The sequence below is a fragment of the Pteropus alecto genome, unplaced genomic scaffold, assembly GCF_000325575.1.
Source record: "Pteropus alecto unplaced genomic scaffold, ASM32557v1 scaffold185, whole genome shotgun sequence".
Lineage (NCBI taxonomy): Eukaryota > Metazoa > Chordata > Mammalia > Chiroptera > Pteropodidae > Pteropus > Pteropus alecto.
In genome coordinates, this window is record NW_006438088.1 from 8,542,219 (window position 1) to 8,556,035 (window position 13,817).

At 37.1% G+C, this 13,817-nt stretch overlaps 1 protein-coding gene across 1 annotated transcript in view; it reads right to left on the minus strand.

The window, feature by feature from the left end:
• The window catches only part of ARFGEF3 (ARFGEF family member 3), a 149,087-nt gene that overhangs the window by 110,263 nt on the left and 25,007 nt on the right, over positions 1 to 13,817 (minus strand). Inside the window, exons 3-4 of the mRNA XM_006915374.3 lie at positions 2,937 to 3,018; positions 62 to 193 (exon numbers count right to left, since the gene is read on the minus strand). Of these exons, the coding sequence (XP_006915436.1) occupies positions 62 to 193; positions 2,937 to 3,018 (214 nt within the window). The remainder of the gene's footprint in view (positions 1 to 61; positions 194 to 2,936; positions 3,019 to 13,817) is intronic.

Below are 13,817 nucleotides of genomic sequence, written 5' to 3' on the forward strand. Positions count from 1 at the left end.
TGGGGGTGGGGGTGTTTGTTCCTACCCAATGACACAGAGTGACCAGCCACGTCAAACCAACCTTCATTACTTCCACCTGCAGGTCTTCGTTGAGAGAAGGCGTCACTTTCACAGCGTTCAGGATCTGATTGAGCAGCTGCTTCTCGTCAGAGTCTGTTTCCATGGATACAAACCTCTCTTCTGATAGAAGCTTCTGTAAAGAGACACAAGGCAGTGATTGCAGATAGGCTTTCCCCGGCTGCCTTATTCGGTTGTACCTTAGTATGTATTGAGAATAATTTCTCTTAGGAGGCAAGTAGCTGGAGGTCATCAGCAAAGAACTCCTGCTATGTGTCATTAAAAAGAAAAACACATTGAACCTTTGGTAAACGGTTTTTGGCAAAGATTTTTTTCTGTTAGTATATAATTCATTATAAATTTTATCCAGTAAAATTCTAATGTGGCGGCCATACATGTTATTTAGGTGGTGGTGGTGGCCTCTCATAATAGTCATGCTCACACATACCTTTTTGAAACATAGCTTTGTCACAGGAAAGGAGAAGTTTTATAGACCACAAGTTCCTTTCCTCAAGTATTTACCTTTTTACTTCCTATTTTTGAACTGTCATTTACCCAGGAATTATTAAGGAATTCACAAATCTTAATGTATTTTCCTCAGAACATGAATCCCACAAAAACCTAAACAAGAAGACATTCACCTTCACGAGGTTTCCCAGGAGTCATTACACCTCACAGAATGGCCCTTTTTTATTTCAAGACAACTCTTGCTTTTCATAAAATTGTTAGATTGTAGCAAAACCCACCTGCTTACAACTTCTGCTCATCTTTCCCTGGAGCCACACGGATTAACCTTGTAAAATATTGGAAGTCAGCCATCAAGCCCATCTAAGTCTTTTCTTCCCCATACTAAACCTCCTCAGGTACCTTCAAATGTTCTCGGCTTGATATGGTTTCATAGATGCTCTCCTGCTTAACCTGTGGCCTCCAGAGTGAATGCAACACTTCAAGGGTGGTCTGACAGTAAGGGATAATGCAACCGCAAGAGCACCCTAAGGTAAACTACGGACTGAGGGTGACTATGAGGTGTCTCTATAAGCTCATCTCTGGTAGAAAACAAAACAAAATGTACCATTCTTGTGAGTGATGTTGAATACAGGGAAGCTATGCATGTATAGGGGCAGGGGCATATGAGAAAGCTCTGCAGCTTCCTCTCAATTTATGTAAAATTAAAATTGCTCTAAAATAATAGTTTTTTAAAATAATACAAAAATAAAAAGATGGCAAAGGGGGAAGATAGAAATGGGGTCTTTGGTGGCACCACTGAAGCAGCTGCGTCAAACCTAAAACTGCCTACCTCTAGGATTCTAGTTATATAAGGTAATTAAATGTGTTTATTGCCTAAAAACAACAAAAAATTGTAATGCGTAACTTTAATCACCTTCTCAGATCAAATCAGCTTAGCTGTAAGTCAGGACACATTCTGTGCTGACTCATCTTGAAGCCCCTCGATCTCATTCACAAAGGCTGCAATTAAGCTATTCTCCCTGATTCTGTCCTGAGGTAGTTGATTTAAGAGACTCCAGTGAAAGATTTTACATTAATCTCTGTTAAGTTTGTCCTTGGCCAATTCCATGTAGAGTCGTTGCCCTAAAGAACTTTTGGCTTCTGATTCATCCAGGGTAATGACTCCCTCTTTTAGCTGAATCATAGTGCAGATCTGAAGAAAAAAAGGGGCAAACCTTCTTCTTAGGACTCCTGCCATTTTGCCTATATTCTCTTAAAAGAGACTTTTCAGTATCATGTAGTACATGCAGGGCAGCCTGAAGTTAAAGTTAACATATAAACTTTTCTCGAGTGATAAAGACTGGGAAGCCCTAAAAAAGTGCCTAAAGTTAATGGGAGGTAATAAGATGCTGGAAGACTTTTAAAAAGTAACTAAATGGAAAATCTATAAAATACTAGAGAAAAAGGAACATCAGTGACAGGTCAAAACAAATTCCCATTCAATTTAGGGTTGGCCCAATTACCTTGGAGAAAAGCAAAGAGCTTTTAATAACATTATTTATGATGCTTACTAATTTCTAATGCTATTACATATTAAAACATACATTATCTAATTCTAATCCACTGGAGAAAAAAGGGTCATGATTTTCTCACTTTTTCATGTGTTAACTCCGAAAATGTATCAGGGACCTCGCCTAGCTTAAAGAGCTAACAATGAAATTACTGATGTGAAAAGACATCTTATAAATGCCTCCAATCCATGGCCATGCAGAATAAACCCCCACAGGCTTGAACTTCACAGCGCTTGTCACTTAGAAACCAAACCACTTCAAAAGATAATGTATTTATAGAGCCACCTTCTTTGCACTGCTGGAATGAGACCTACTATGTATGGTGTAAAACACAAATGAACAAATGCTCAGAGAAAGAAATGTGTTCAAGCAATCTATTCTTTTTAGACCAAATCTTGCTGTGGATACAAAACACATTAATCCATTTGCCAACCTAACTGTACAATAGAAAACAAAACAAAATCTTTCAAGTTTACCATTAATTTTTCTTACACAGAACCACAGATGTTGAGTGTATACAATATTTGCATTGGTATAGAACTTGAAATATTTTTCTTGGGATTCCTTATTCTCCTAAAAGGTGGACGTCACAAAAAAATATTTCATTTCTGTGTAGGCTTAGCTGGGTCCCCACGAACTGGGGTGTGACGATAAAGGCTCAACAAGATAACGCTGTGCACAGAGAAATGTAGGTTAATATACGAAAATCCTGTTATCCCCTATGGTTATTACTTTGTTCAATCAAATTTCTGTCTCGGTCTTTAAATAGTTAGTATTTAAGATGTTAACTATTTGTTCTTTCCATGCCAAAGGGGCTTGTCAATTTCTGTCACCCCCCATTACAGTCAGTGAGAGCCATACCTGTATCCCTGCCAAGGCATGTTGAGCCAGCTTCACATTCTTGGATTCTAATGCCAACTGGAGAGGCAGCAGGCATTTCTCCCTGGCAAACACAGAAATAAGGACAACATGTGAGCTCAGTAAAGTTGGCAGTCAAGTGATACAAGCCTTATGTACACCCACCCCCGAAATGCTGCACACACATATACAAAAACCATAACCAATCATGAAAATGCACGTCCTTATATAAAAAAAAACAAAAAACAAAAAACAAAAAACAAAAAAACAGCAAAAAAGCTGTGTAGAAATGACAGCACAGCAGCAACTTGCCTTCTTAGTTGGTTTCAGAAAGAGCGAACACAAGGAGTCTCAAAACAATTGTTTTGATGCTCTCATTATTAAAAGGTAGGACCCTTACCAGTCCATGAACATGCATTGTTCTTTCCCAAACTAACAGAACTGCTTGTACTCAGTGCACCTGGGGTGAACAACTCTAAGAAGCACCGTTTAGACAGATTTCTATGCCTTGCTCATCCCTCTCTCTCATATAGGAAATGACTGCATCACTACCACCTTGCCTCATTGATATAAATGGAAATTCTATTAACTTGTCAGTTTCTTCTCAACTCGAAGTGTTTAATAATCACTTATAATTTTTACTCTTTAGTTTCCAGTAAGAAGTATATCTAAATTTTTTGATGAGTTCTTATTAAGCACATTTCCAAGATAGAAATGAATCATCAATAGCTTTGGCCAATGAGAATAAGTGTCCGATGTCATAGAACAAACAAAATACATGGTGAGCTACTTAAACATTTTAAAGCTTAAGAAAAACAACTGGCACTAAAACATGTTAGGAATAAACCAAAAGGGCTACAAAGAGAAGCAGATCTATTAGAAGCATTCACTCTAAATAATTAAACAAGAGACCGAGAATTTTAATCAACCCATTATTTCCCCATAGAGTTACAATGGCACAACAAATAAAATGTTACTCAATTCCAACCAGGTTTGTCCACCTCCACTTAAACCAGAGCAGCTGCGTTTTTATCTGTTTTATATTTCACCATAAACTGAAGGAGTCACTGACTTTTGAGAGCGTGAAAGACACAGGCAAAGACTACAGGATTTCACCTTTGGAGAAATAAGGGTCATGACTGTAGAACACAATGAAACAGAAGTTAATTACAGCTGATTCTTTCCTGTCTACCCTGAAGCTCTGCTGTTTTTTCATGGTATCCTCCATCGGCAGCTCTGTGACAGAAGAAATGAGAGTCACAGGCACTCCTTCATGCCCGCCACAAAGACAGAACGAAAACACCTTCCTAATCCTTTTCACTTCCCTTCCCTAGCCTGATGTTACAATACCCACTTTTGCATGACAATTGATTAACTACAGTCATTTTTTTCATTAGATACATCCTTTGACAGATGGATTAATTACCCAACTGTGTTACTTCCATTTGGGTGGCTATAATTTTGTCGCTGTTACTGTTATCATCAGTTACAAGGCAAACACTGCAGTCAATTAAAGCAGTAATAGCTGATTTTTTCAATTTTGTTTCTTTTGTTTAATCATAATCAGTTTATAAGCTTGGGAAAATTAACTGGAAAGGTGAAGTCAAGTGAGAAATAGAAATAATGGGCAGATGGAGTATTAACCAAAGAACCATAGAACTTCATCTGTAAACCCTTGAAACTGTCAAATTTTCAATGGATGAATTCACTGTAAAACAACTTTCATTTCTAATTTAGAGTCAGATTTACCAGTGGGGAAGGTGGAGGTCCAAAGCTCTCATAGTCTCATAGCCAGGAGCAAAAAGTCTCCATTGAGTGGCTATGTGCTGAAAATGCACAAATATTACCTATTACTCACCAAGGACACCAAAAAGAGTGAATACCATGTTTAGTGGCAACAAGGGCACTCCTGGAAATGCTGGACCTGGTGACCCTTGGGAAGCAGCATTATGTCTGCATATAAATAAGTACATACTCATATTACTCATCTGTAGTATTAGTCCTTCAAATCCTCATTCCACCCTCTCACACGATTTATACTGCAGACCTGAGTCAGGTTGTGGACAAAAAGTATGTCAACCCTTGATATATATTATCTGCCATACAATAACTCTACAGGATTTGTGGATAAATGCCAGGACTGCTAGGTTGCACCACGATTCCAGGGGACATCACTGCACGGCTTCCTTTGCCAGTCATGGTCACCAGGCAGGACTGGAAGATATAACTGATTCAGTTAGGTTTTGGCTGAATTGAAAGATATTGGTATTTAATGGAAAGAACAGAGACTGTGGAGTCGTACAGACCTGGATGCAAACCCTAACCATTTATAAGTTGTACAATCTCAGTCAAGAAGCTTAACTCTGTTGGGTCCTAGCTTCTCAATCCATAAAAGGGGCATCTGAAGATGAATCCTTTAGAGTTATAGTAAGGAGTACAGATAATATATATCGGGTTGGCATACTTTTTCCATTAAGAGGCAGATGATATTTTAACCTTTACAGACCACATTCTCTGTTCTAACTACTTCACTCAGCCATAGCACAAAAACAGCCATAGAAGATATATAAATCAATGAGCATGGCTATGTTCCAATAAAACTTTATTTACAAAAACAGGCAACGAACCAGATATGGCTTACTGGCTGTAGTTTGTCCAGCCCTGATACAGTCAAAAGTCCACAGATTATGATTTTCAGTATGGGATAAGCAGATCTAATCTTGTCAATAGTATCCAGAAAGATTTTGCACAGGGCATGGGGCTAACTATCCTTGGGAGGGTTGTCTTAGCAAAACTAATTATAGCACCAAGATCTCTCTCAGAAAATAAGTGCTTTGAGAAAGTAGATGGAGAGATTTCATCTGGCCCTAAACCAACGTACTCCATCCATCCAACCAGCCATTCAATCAACATTTGAGTGTCTACTGCATGCAAGGCACTATGCTGGGTGCTCAGGGAGATCTGGAATAAGACAGAACAAATACTTGATTTCATTTTATTCATGAGATGAAAGAGTGGAAAAAGAAAAGTTAACATTTACTATTTCCCTATTTAGTCTACCTGTCACTACAACCTTAAAATAGATATCCTTACCCTTGTTTTACATTTGAGAAAATGGGGTTTCAGAAAGGTTTCATAGCCTTCCTAAGGCCACAGCTAAAATCTGTTGGCGAACACTCAAACCCAAGTCCATCTGATTCCCAGGATCAAATTCCTTCCAACACTCTTTGGTCTCAAAGGATCAGAGCAAAACTAGATCTGTTTTGTAATCTTTTTTAGATCACGAACCCAAAAAAATCTAGCAAAAGGCCCTTTTCCTAGAAAATAATTTCAGGGGAATCAGAGGACCCTGTCAAACCCAACTCCACATAGATCCCAAGTTAAGAGCCCCTACCCAACATGGCAGAAACTTTAGCGTCTGCCTCAGAGAAAGCCATGTTCCCTGGTTAGGTTTAAGGTTCCACCAGGACAGGTGGTAGCTTCATGTGTGTGTGCATGCGTGTGTGTGGAAGGGAAGTGAGGGAGCTGACTAACTCTCCTCTCTGGGTCCAAGGTCTCTCATCCCCATAGACCCAGCAGTCCCAGATAAGCATCGCAAGCCTCAGATCCTGACTTTGACAGGAAAGGAACACATGCAGGAAATGAATGAAGCTCACAGGGCACGACTGATTTCATTGCTTGCTCTGCAATATCATAAAAACCCTGCTGCCTAATTTTTTAAAAGCGATTTTAATGGAAGAGTATAACAGGGCCTGATAACTGGGTCTCAAGAAAAAATTATAATGAAGATGCAACATGGCACACACTCAGTCCCCTTTGCACATACTGTATTAGAATAAATCATATTTTGATCTTTCTAGATACTGCCTCATTGGGAAGAGGGCATACCAAAAACTAATATTCAATTGCATTAAGTGATTATTTTTTATGCACAGACATGTGCAAATTCATCCCTGCCTAATTAATTAAAAGCAGTGGCCCCAGGTTTCATGTCCTGACATGCCATTATTTCTTAAAGCAGAATAATTAGCGGTGCTGCATATGCATGAGGAAGACATGGTCCTGCGACATTGTATTTGGTCATGTCAAGGAGACTGTGCCTATTTCTTTAACTGCACTGTCACAGTTTACAGATAAGCTTTATTGGGCTGAAGGATAACAACAAAAGGAAATTAGAATAAGTGAATGGGAAAAAATTAGGATTTACCAAAAATTATCTTTCAGTATGAACACAAACATGAAATTCAAGTAAAACCAAATATATTCCTGAATGTTAGGCTGATTCCTTTGATGCAGCACACGAAAAGGCACACAAAGATACCTCAGATTTCTAAGGTCTGATTACACTCTCCAATTCTAGGATTCTATGATCTAAGACATTTATTCAATAACTGTCTGGATTCCTTCACCTATAATCATGGCTCTGGTTGAAAATCAGTGGGTTCTATGTGCAAAGTACCATGCTACATGCGTTTGTATTTACCATTTAACTTTTGAAAGTAAAGAGTTAATTGTCAACAAAACTAAGAGATTAGATAATCTGTCCAAGGTCACATGTTTGTAAATGACAGAGCTGTGCTTTAAACTGAGACCATCTCTCTTCACAGCCCACATGCTCAGGCTTGTACCACAATGTCTATACCAGCACACGGCTCCCACTGACTATGGCCCACGGCACTCTGCTTTAAACGGGAATCCAAATGTCCACGTGGTTAAATGAGTGGGGACAAGTATCAAACAAGTATATAAATTACCTTCTTGTGAGTGGGCCTTCATGAAGCACTGCATTACATTTGACAGCTGGTACATAGTTGTGAGGACGTACAGGCATTTTGGATGGGTGGTAAAATGTGACTTTGGGGCCAGCTGCTGGGTTCAAGCTACAACCATCTCATTTCCTAGTAGTCACAATCTTTCCTAATTTGAGTACAGAAGGTTTTCACCTTCTTGTTGTGATACTCGGGATGTTATTATGCATGTTTATGAATACTGATGCTTTAATCAGTTTGTATCAACATTGATGGATTTTCATTGACTAAGCTCTCCCTGAGCCAATTCTATTGAGCCAATTGGAACTAAATTGGTTCCTTAATTGATTTTTCTCTGCGGTACAGTTAAAATGTTTCCATTTTATTTCTATTTTCATTTCTATTTTAATGAAATTGTTTTTATTGGTATAAACCTTTTTCTTTTATATTTCATAGTAAAGATTAGATTCATCCTTCAGGAACTATTTTAGGCCCTAGAGATACAAATGTGAACAACATAAAATCCCTTCCTCCTACAGGCCTTCAAGATTTCGTAGCAAGTCTATTGCAATTAAGTTGAGCAAATGAAATTGCCATCTTTGTAGACTGGTTACGTATCAGCAATTTTATGATTCAATCCATTAAAAAGAACCCTAAATAATATAATGTGGTTATGCTCCTATTTCTCTCAGGATATAAAATTATATTGTCTATCATTTTACTATGAAAGGCATTGGTGTACATAAAAAAACAAAGCTAAAAAGTACAAAGGGATCTACAGCGAAGAAAATCAATTAGGGCACTACCTAAGAAAGAGCTGGGCTGAGTTGATGATGGGTATTTCCAGACAGTGGCAAGGGAGATTTTTTAATTTCTTTTTTTATACTTTCTATTTGTATCAATTTTTATATAATAACTCTAGAGAATACTAGCATAGTCTGAAAATATACTTTAAAGCTACAATACCATTGGCTCCTCACAAAAATAGCCAATCGTGTTTCCTTCTCCTGCTTAACTCAAAAAGGTGAGTGAATATGCATATATGCAAAATATTAAATATGAAACTCATTCTCTTCCATTGCTGTCTGGTCCTTAAATTGACAATGTATGTATTCTTTATAGCCATTATACCCACTATTCTTGTCCATAAAGATAACCTTCAATTACATTTTGGACCTTGCTATGCTGATAGATTTATTTTTATAATGAAAGGACAACTGTAGGCAATTAAGTAGGCTTAGCAAATCATCTGAAAAATTTTAAATACTATTTAGATTTTATCTTTGCTATTTGATATGCCTAATTTTAAAAATAAGCTGCAAAAGAATAGAAAACAACATAAATACAAAGATATTTTGTTACATTATCATACAATGGTTTTTTATTTTAAAGTTTTCAGCTAAAATTTTTGCAATATTTAAAAAATTCAAAGCATTACCCATCAAGAAAACAATTTATAAGGGAGAGTAAATTTTTGTTCATTTTGAAAAAATTTTTCCAAAAATTTTTTGGAATTTTCCAAACTTTTTTTCCAATAAAAAAAGTTTTATTGAGATATAATTGACATATAACATTGCATAAGTTTATGGTATACAACATAATGATTTAATACATGTATATATTGCAAAATGATTACCACAATAAGCTTAGTTAATATCTCACATAATTAACTATGTTTTTCTTGTGTTGAGAACTTTTAAGATCAATTCCCTTAACACCTTCCAAACACACAAGATAGTATTGTTAACTACAGTCATCCTGCTGTATATTACATACCCAGAACTTATTTATCTTCGAAAAAAATTAAAGATGGATTACAGCTTGGCATTTTCACCTGAAATCTAGGATTACCAATATTAATACTTCTGCCATAAGATATAAATTCTATAATCAGGGAGAAAACATTATAGTTATTTTTTATTTCTAGAGGAAAAAAAGATACATAAAATCTATAATAATTGTAAGATAGGTTGTTCTGAAATTCTTTTTTTTTTTCCTGCAATTACTGAGTATTATGTTCAGGGCACTGTACTTGGCACTGAATATTAAAAAGAAGAACACAGACATTATTACATTATTCCTACCTAAGGCAGAGGGGCAAGTATAAATTCACCTTCTGATAATCAAAAATGTAAGAAAATGTCTGAGAAGTACTGACATTAGGCCATCTGAAGGCTGACTGAACCTATAAAAATGAACAAGTCCATTAAAAAAGAGACCAAAGCAAACAGCCTTCTCATTCCATTGGACATAACACTTTGTGTCAGACACAGCATATTGGCCTTTTTCTGTGGGTCAAGCATTTTGTCACTTTCAACTAAAGGATTCCTAACTTATAAAAGGGAGAGTGGTCACAGGAAGTCACAGAAGTGCCATTTCTTAAAGCCTTCACTATACCACACACCAGGCTAAAGGCTTCTACACACGATCTCATTTGGTCTTCACCCCAAACCAATGAGGGGGGATGAACATTACTGACATTTACTGGTGATGGAAGTGAGGGGAAGAGGGGGAAAGAGGAAAATTTACTCCTGGACAAGACGGGAAGCAGCAACTGGATCACTGAACTCAGGCTCCTCGGCAGCATGCGACCTTAATAGTTACCATTTGTCACTCTCAAACCATGTTCCAAGAACTGGGTGAAGCATTTAAGCTTGTGAAGAACCTTTCATAGAGAAACTTCTTTCTTTCTGACCATTGTCAATCCACCCTACTTACATTTCCTCACATCTCCACGTCGATCATTTACACATTGGCTTTCACATTTTTCCAGTGGGAAACACTATAAACCTCTCCTCACCTCCAACAACACACTTAATTTCTCATATAACCACTTCCTGTGGCACCATGGAAATTTTGCTCTTTAAGACTTTCATAAAAACAAACAAAACAATTTGTCAATAATGGTATCAAGAGCTTAAAAACATTAATGTGCTTTGACCTAGGATTTTCTATTCTATGAGCCTTTTCTAAAGAAACCATTATAGATGTAGCAAAGTTTTAGATGCAAAGATTTTTTTTCTACTGTCGTTTTATATATAATGTAAATAAGGCTAGATCACGGTACATCTATGGAATGGAATAATATACAATAATTAAAAATATCCTAAGAAGTTTACATTAACACAAAATGCTTTGATGCTTTGAAAATCTTATGCCAAAGTATTTTTTTTTAACATGAGAATACAACATAGAATACATATCATACCATCCATGGTCCCGCCCTTGAATAAAAAATAACATATACGTACAGAGTAAGTGGAGGAGGGAGAGACTGAGAAGAAATTCTTCAAAACACCTCCAGAATGTGCTCTGCCTTTTGGGAATATGGATGATTTTGGATTTATTATTGTGTTTCTACATTTAAAATTTTCTTCCAGAATAAAATACATTACCTTTAGAAACAGAGAAAATGTGAAGTTAGCCCTGTCCTGCATACGCAGAAACACGCTCTCTCCCTTTGCTTCAAAGCTTTTGGCCTGGAACCCTGAGCAGCCATATTTCAGGTAATGGACTTCCATCTAGTCCTTCCTGAACTGTGTTAATTTCATCTCTTCTAACAAGTCACCACCCTTCCCACTATCAAAAACTGGGCCATATTCCCCAAATAATTCTTTTTTCCTTTTCAAGACATTTCCTTACCATCTTTCAAATACTTACTGAATTCTTTCTGCTCCTGAAAGCCTTTTTGACTGAAAATAAGCTTGCTTTTGACCCTAAAATATAATTACCTTATTTATATATACAATCTAAAATCTGCATGCTTAATTCAAATTTGCTTCTTTCTGTGATATGTTTTCCTACAATCAAGCTTTGGGCTTACAGTGTGAATATACCAACAGTATGAAACATGCCTGTGGGAATTGTTCAGCCCTACCTTAGAACTGCATGCATTTTGCTACTTAATGATTTTTTTTCCACAATGAAAATGCTCCATCTGGCAATCTAGAGTTAGGACTCTGCCCTGAATCTCTGCCATGGAGAGGCAAGTAGAAATACCACCACAACAAAAAAGATTTCTAACTCAAATACTCAAATCTTAAGGAAGAAGAGAAAATTAACTAGATAACACCATAATATTTTTAATGTGCTGAGAACTTTATGCAAATATGTACCTACCTCTTAAAAAGTAGCAACTCTATGGCATAAATATCTTTCAGGAAAATCTATGTAACCAAAGGCAAGTAACTTAAATAGCAGCACTAGACACTGAGAAAAAAAACTGTGATGTTTTTATGCTATATTCAGAACTCATTAGCTTATTAAAGCTCAAAAATAATACATGTATACATTTATCATAATGATTGCTCACCAGCTAAATGCCATGATGGCTAAATGATAGGACTAAATGTAAAGTAAAATTTTTCTACGAAACAGAAATTTCTAATTATGATGTCAAAATGCCTTATAAAAAGCAATCCATTAGCAGATCAATACAACTGTTGGAACTAAAATTTATATTCCTAAATGCCTAATAATCCATTTGGGAGCAGTACATAAGATTTTTAGTATTAATAAGATCTTTAATTTTTAAAAATATTTATCTAGCCTACTGTGTGTCCAGTCTCTATATGAAATAGGCATGTGATGATGAATAAGACACACAGTTGCTGTCCACATGAACCCCAGAGTCTAAGGGAGGTAATAGATAAGGAATAATATATAAACATACATACAAAGTAATATGCACTTGTATAAGGCACACACAACCAACGACAAAAATACAACGGGGGTAGGAGAGATCCTGCTTAGAAAAATACAAGTGCTTTCATAGACAAGGTGATATTCCTTTGGCCTTAAAATAGACAGGACAGTATGGGACTGGGTCAACCAAGTGAAAAAGGAAAAGACATACCTAGCTGAAGTTGTCAGTGAAAAGGTACAGAATGGGTTCGTGGAACAGCCAAAATATCATTGTGACCCAATAAGCCATGGTGGAAAGACTCATGAGAAATAAGTTTGACAAGGTAGATTTAAAATAAGTTTAGAAGGGTCTTGCATGCATGCCAGAGAGACTGGCCTTCAGTCATTTGAAAATAAGGGGCTAATGGAAGATTTATAATCAAGGGGATATTGTGATAGCAGACATTTTCTACAAAACAATTCTGGCTACAATGTAAAGAATGGATAAAGAGTAGAATATATGGGAAAAAATGTTGGTGTCACACTAATCTGGGTCAAATTCGGGCTCTGCCAATTTCAACCTGTGCACTAAATATTTAAGCTCTTCAACTCTCACTTTTATTCACCTAAAAATATGGAACTAATATTAGCTGTCTTGAGAAATATTACAATGATTAAATAACAAAGCACATTAGAAAAGTTTCTAATTAATTGCCAAGGGCCACCCTAATATTTACAGCCCTCCTAAAGGCCCCTGACCCAACATCTTTCTCTTCCCATTCCTGGCTCTGTCCTGCCCCATTAGAGATCTCATGGGCACAAGTATGTATACCCTAGCCTGTGGGCTACTCTCAGACCACAGCCCATGGAAATAGCTGCCCTATGGCCTGGCCTGGGGCCTAGAGATGCACACACTTGTGGCACCATCTGCCTTCTGAAAGATAGGCAACACGCAGTCTCTGGAAGGAGGCTCAGCACAATCTAAGTAGGGAATTCTGAGGTCTCCAGTAGCCAGAGCATGAGCCAAAGGTGTTCATTGGGCTCTGGGTGGGAATAATCTTTCAGCTCTGAGGAAGACAAGAATGAGGCCTCTGTAACATGGGCACAGGGTAGGGTCCCACCTTGCCCAGAATTCAGGGTGGCATGTTGTACACATTCAACAAATGATTGCTGTCATGGTACTTTTCTTACTGTCTTGTTATAATAGTTTTGTTGTTGTCATCATTATTTACTGGCAGCAGGAAAGCCTGAAAGAAGGAATTACACTCTGCTATAAGGACCTAGTGCTGAAAGAACTGCATTCAGGAATGGAAAGAAGGAAACCAAACTAGAGGTAGCATGAAAGTGGAATAGGAGGACCTACTGAAAGTGGGAAGGATAATAACCACATTTTTATATGTTTTGGCATCCAAGTACTACTAACAGGCAGAAAGTTAGATGTACTAGTATGAAGCTCAGAAAACATTTAGACATTAACCATCCAGAAGTGATAGCTAAAGCCTTGGAAATAGAT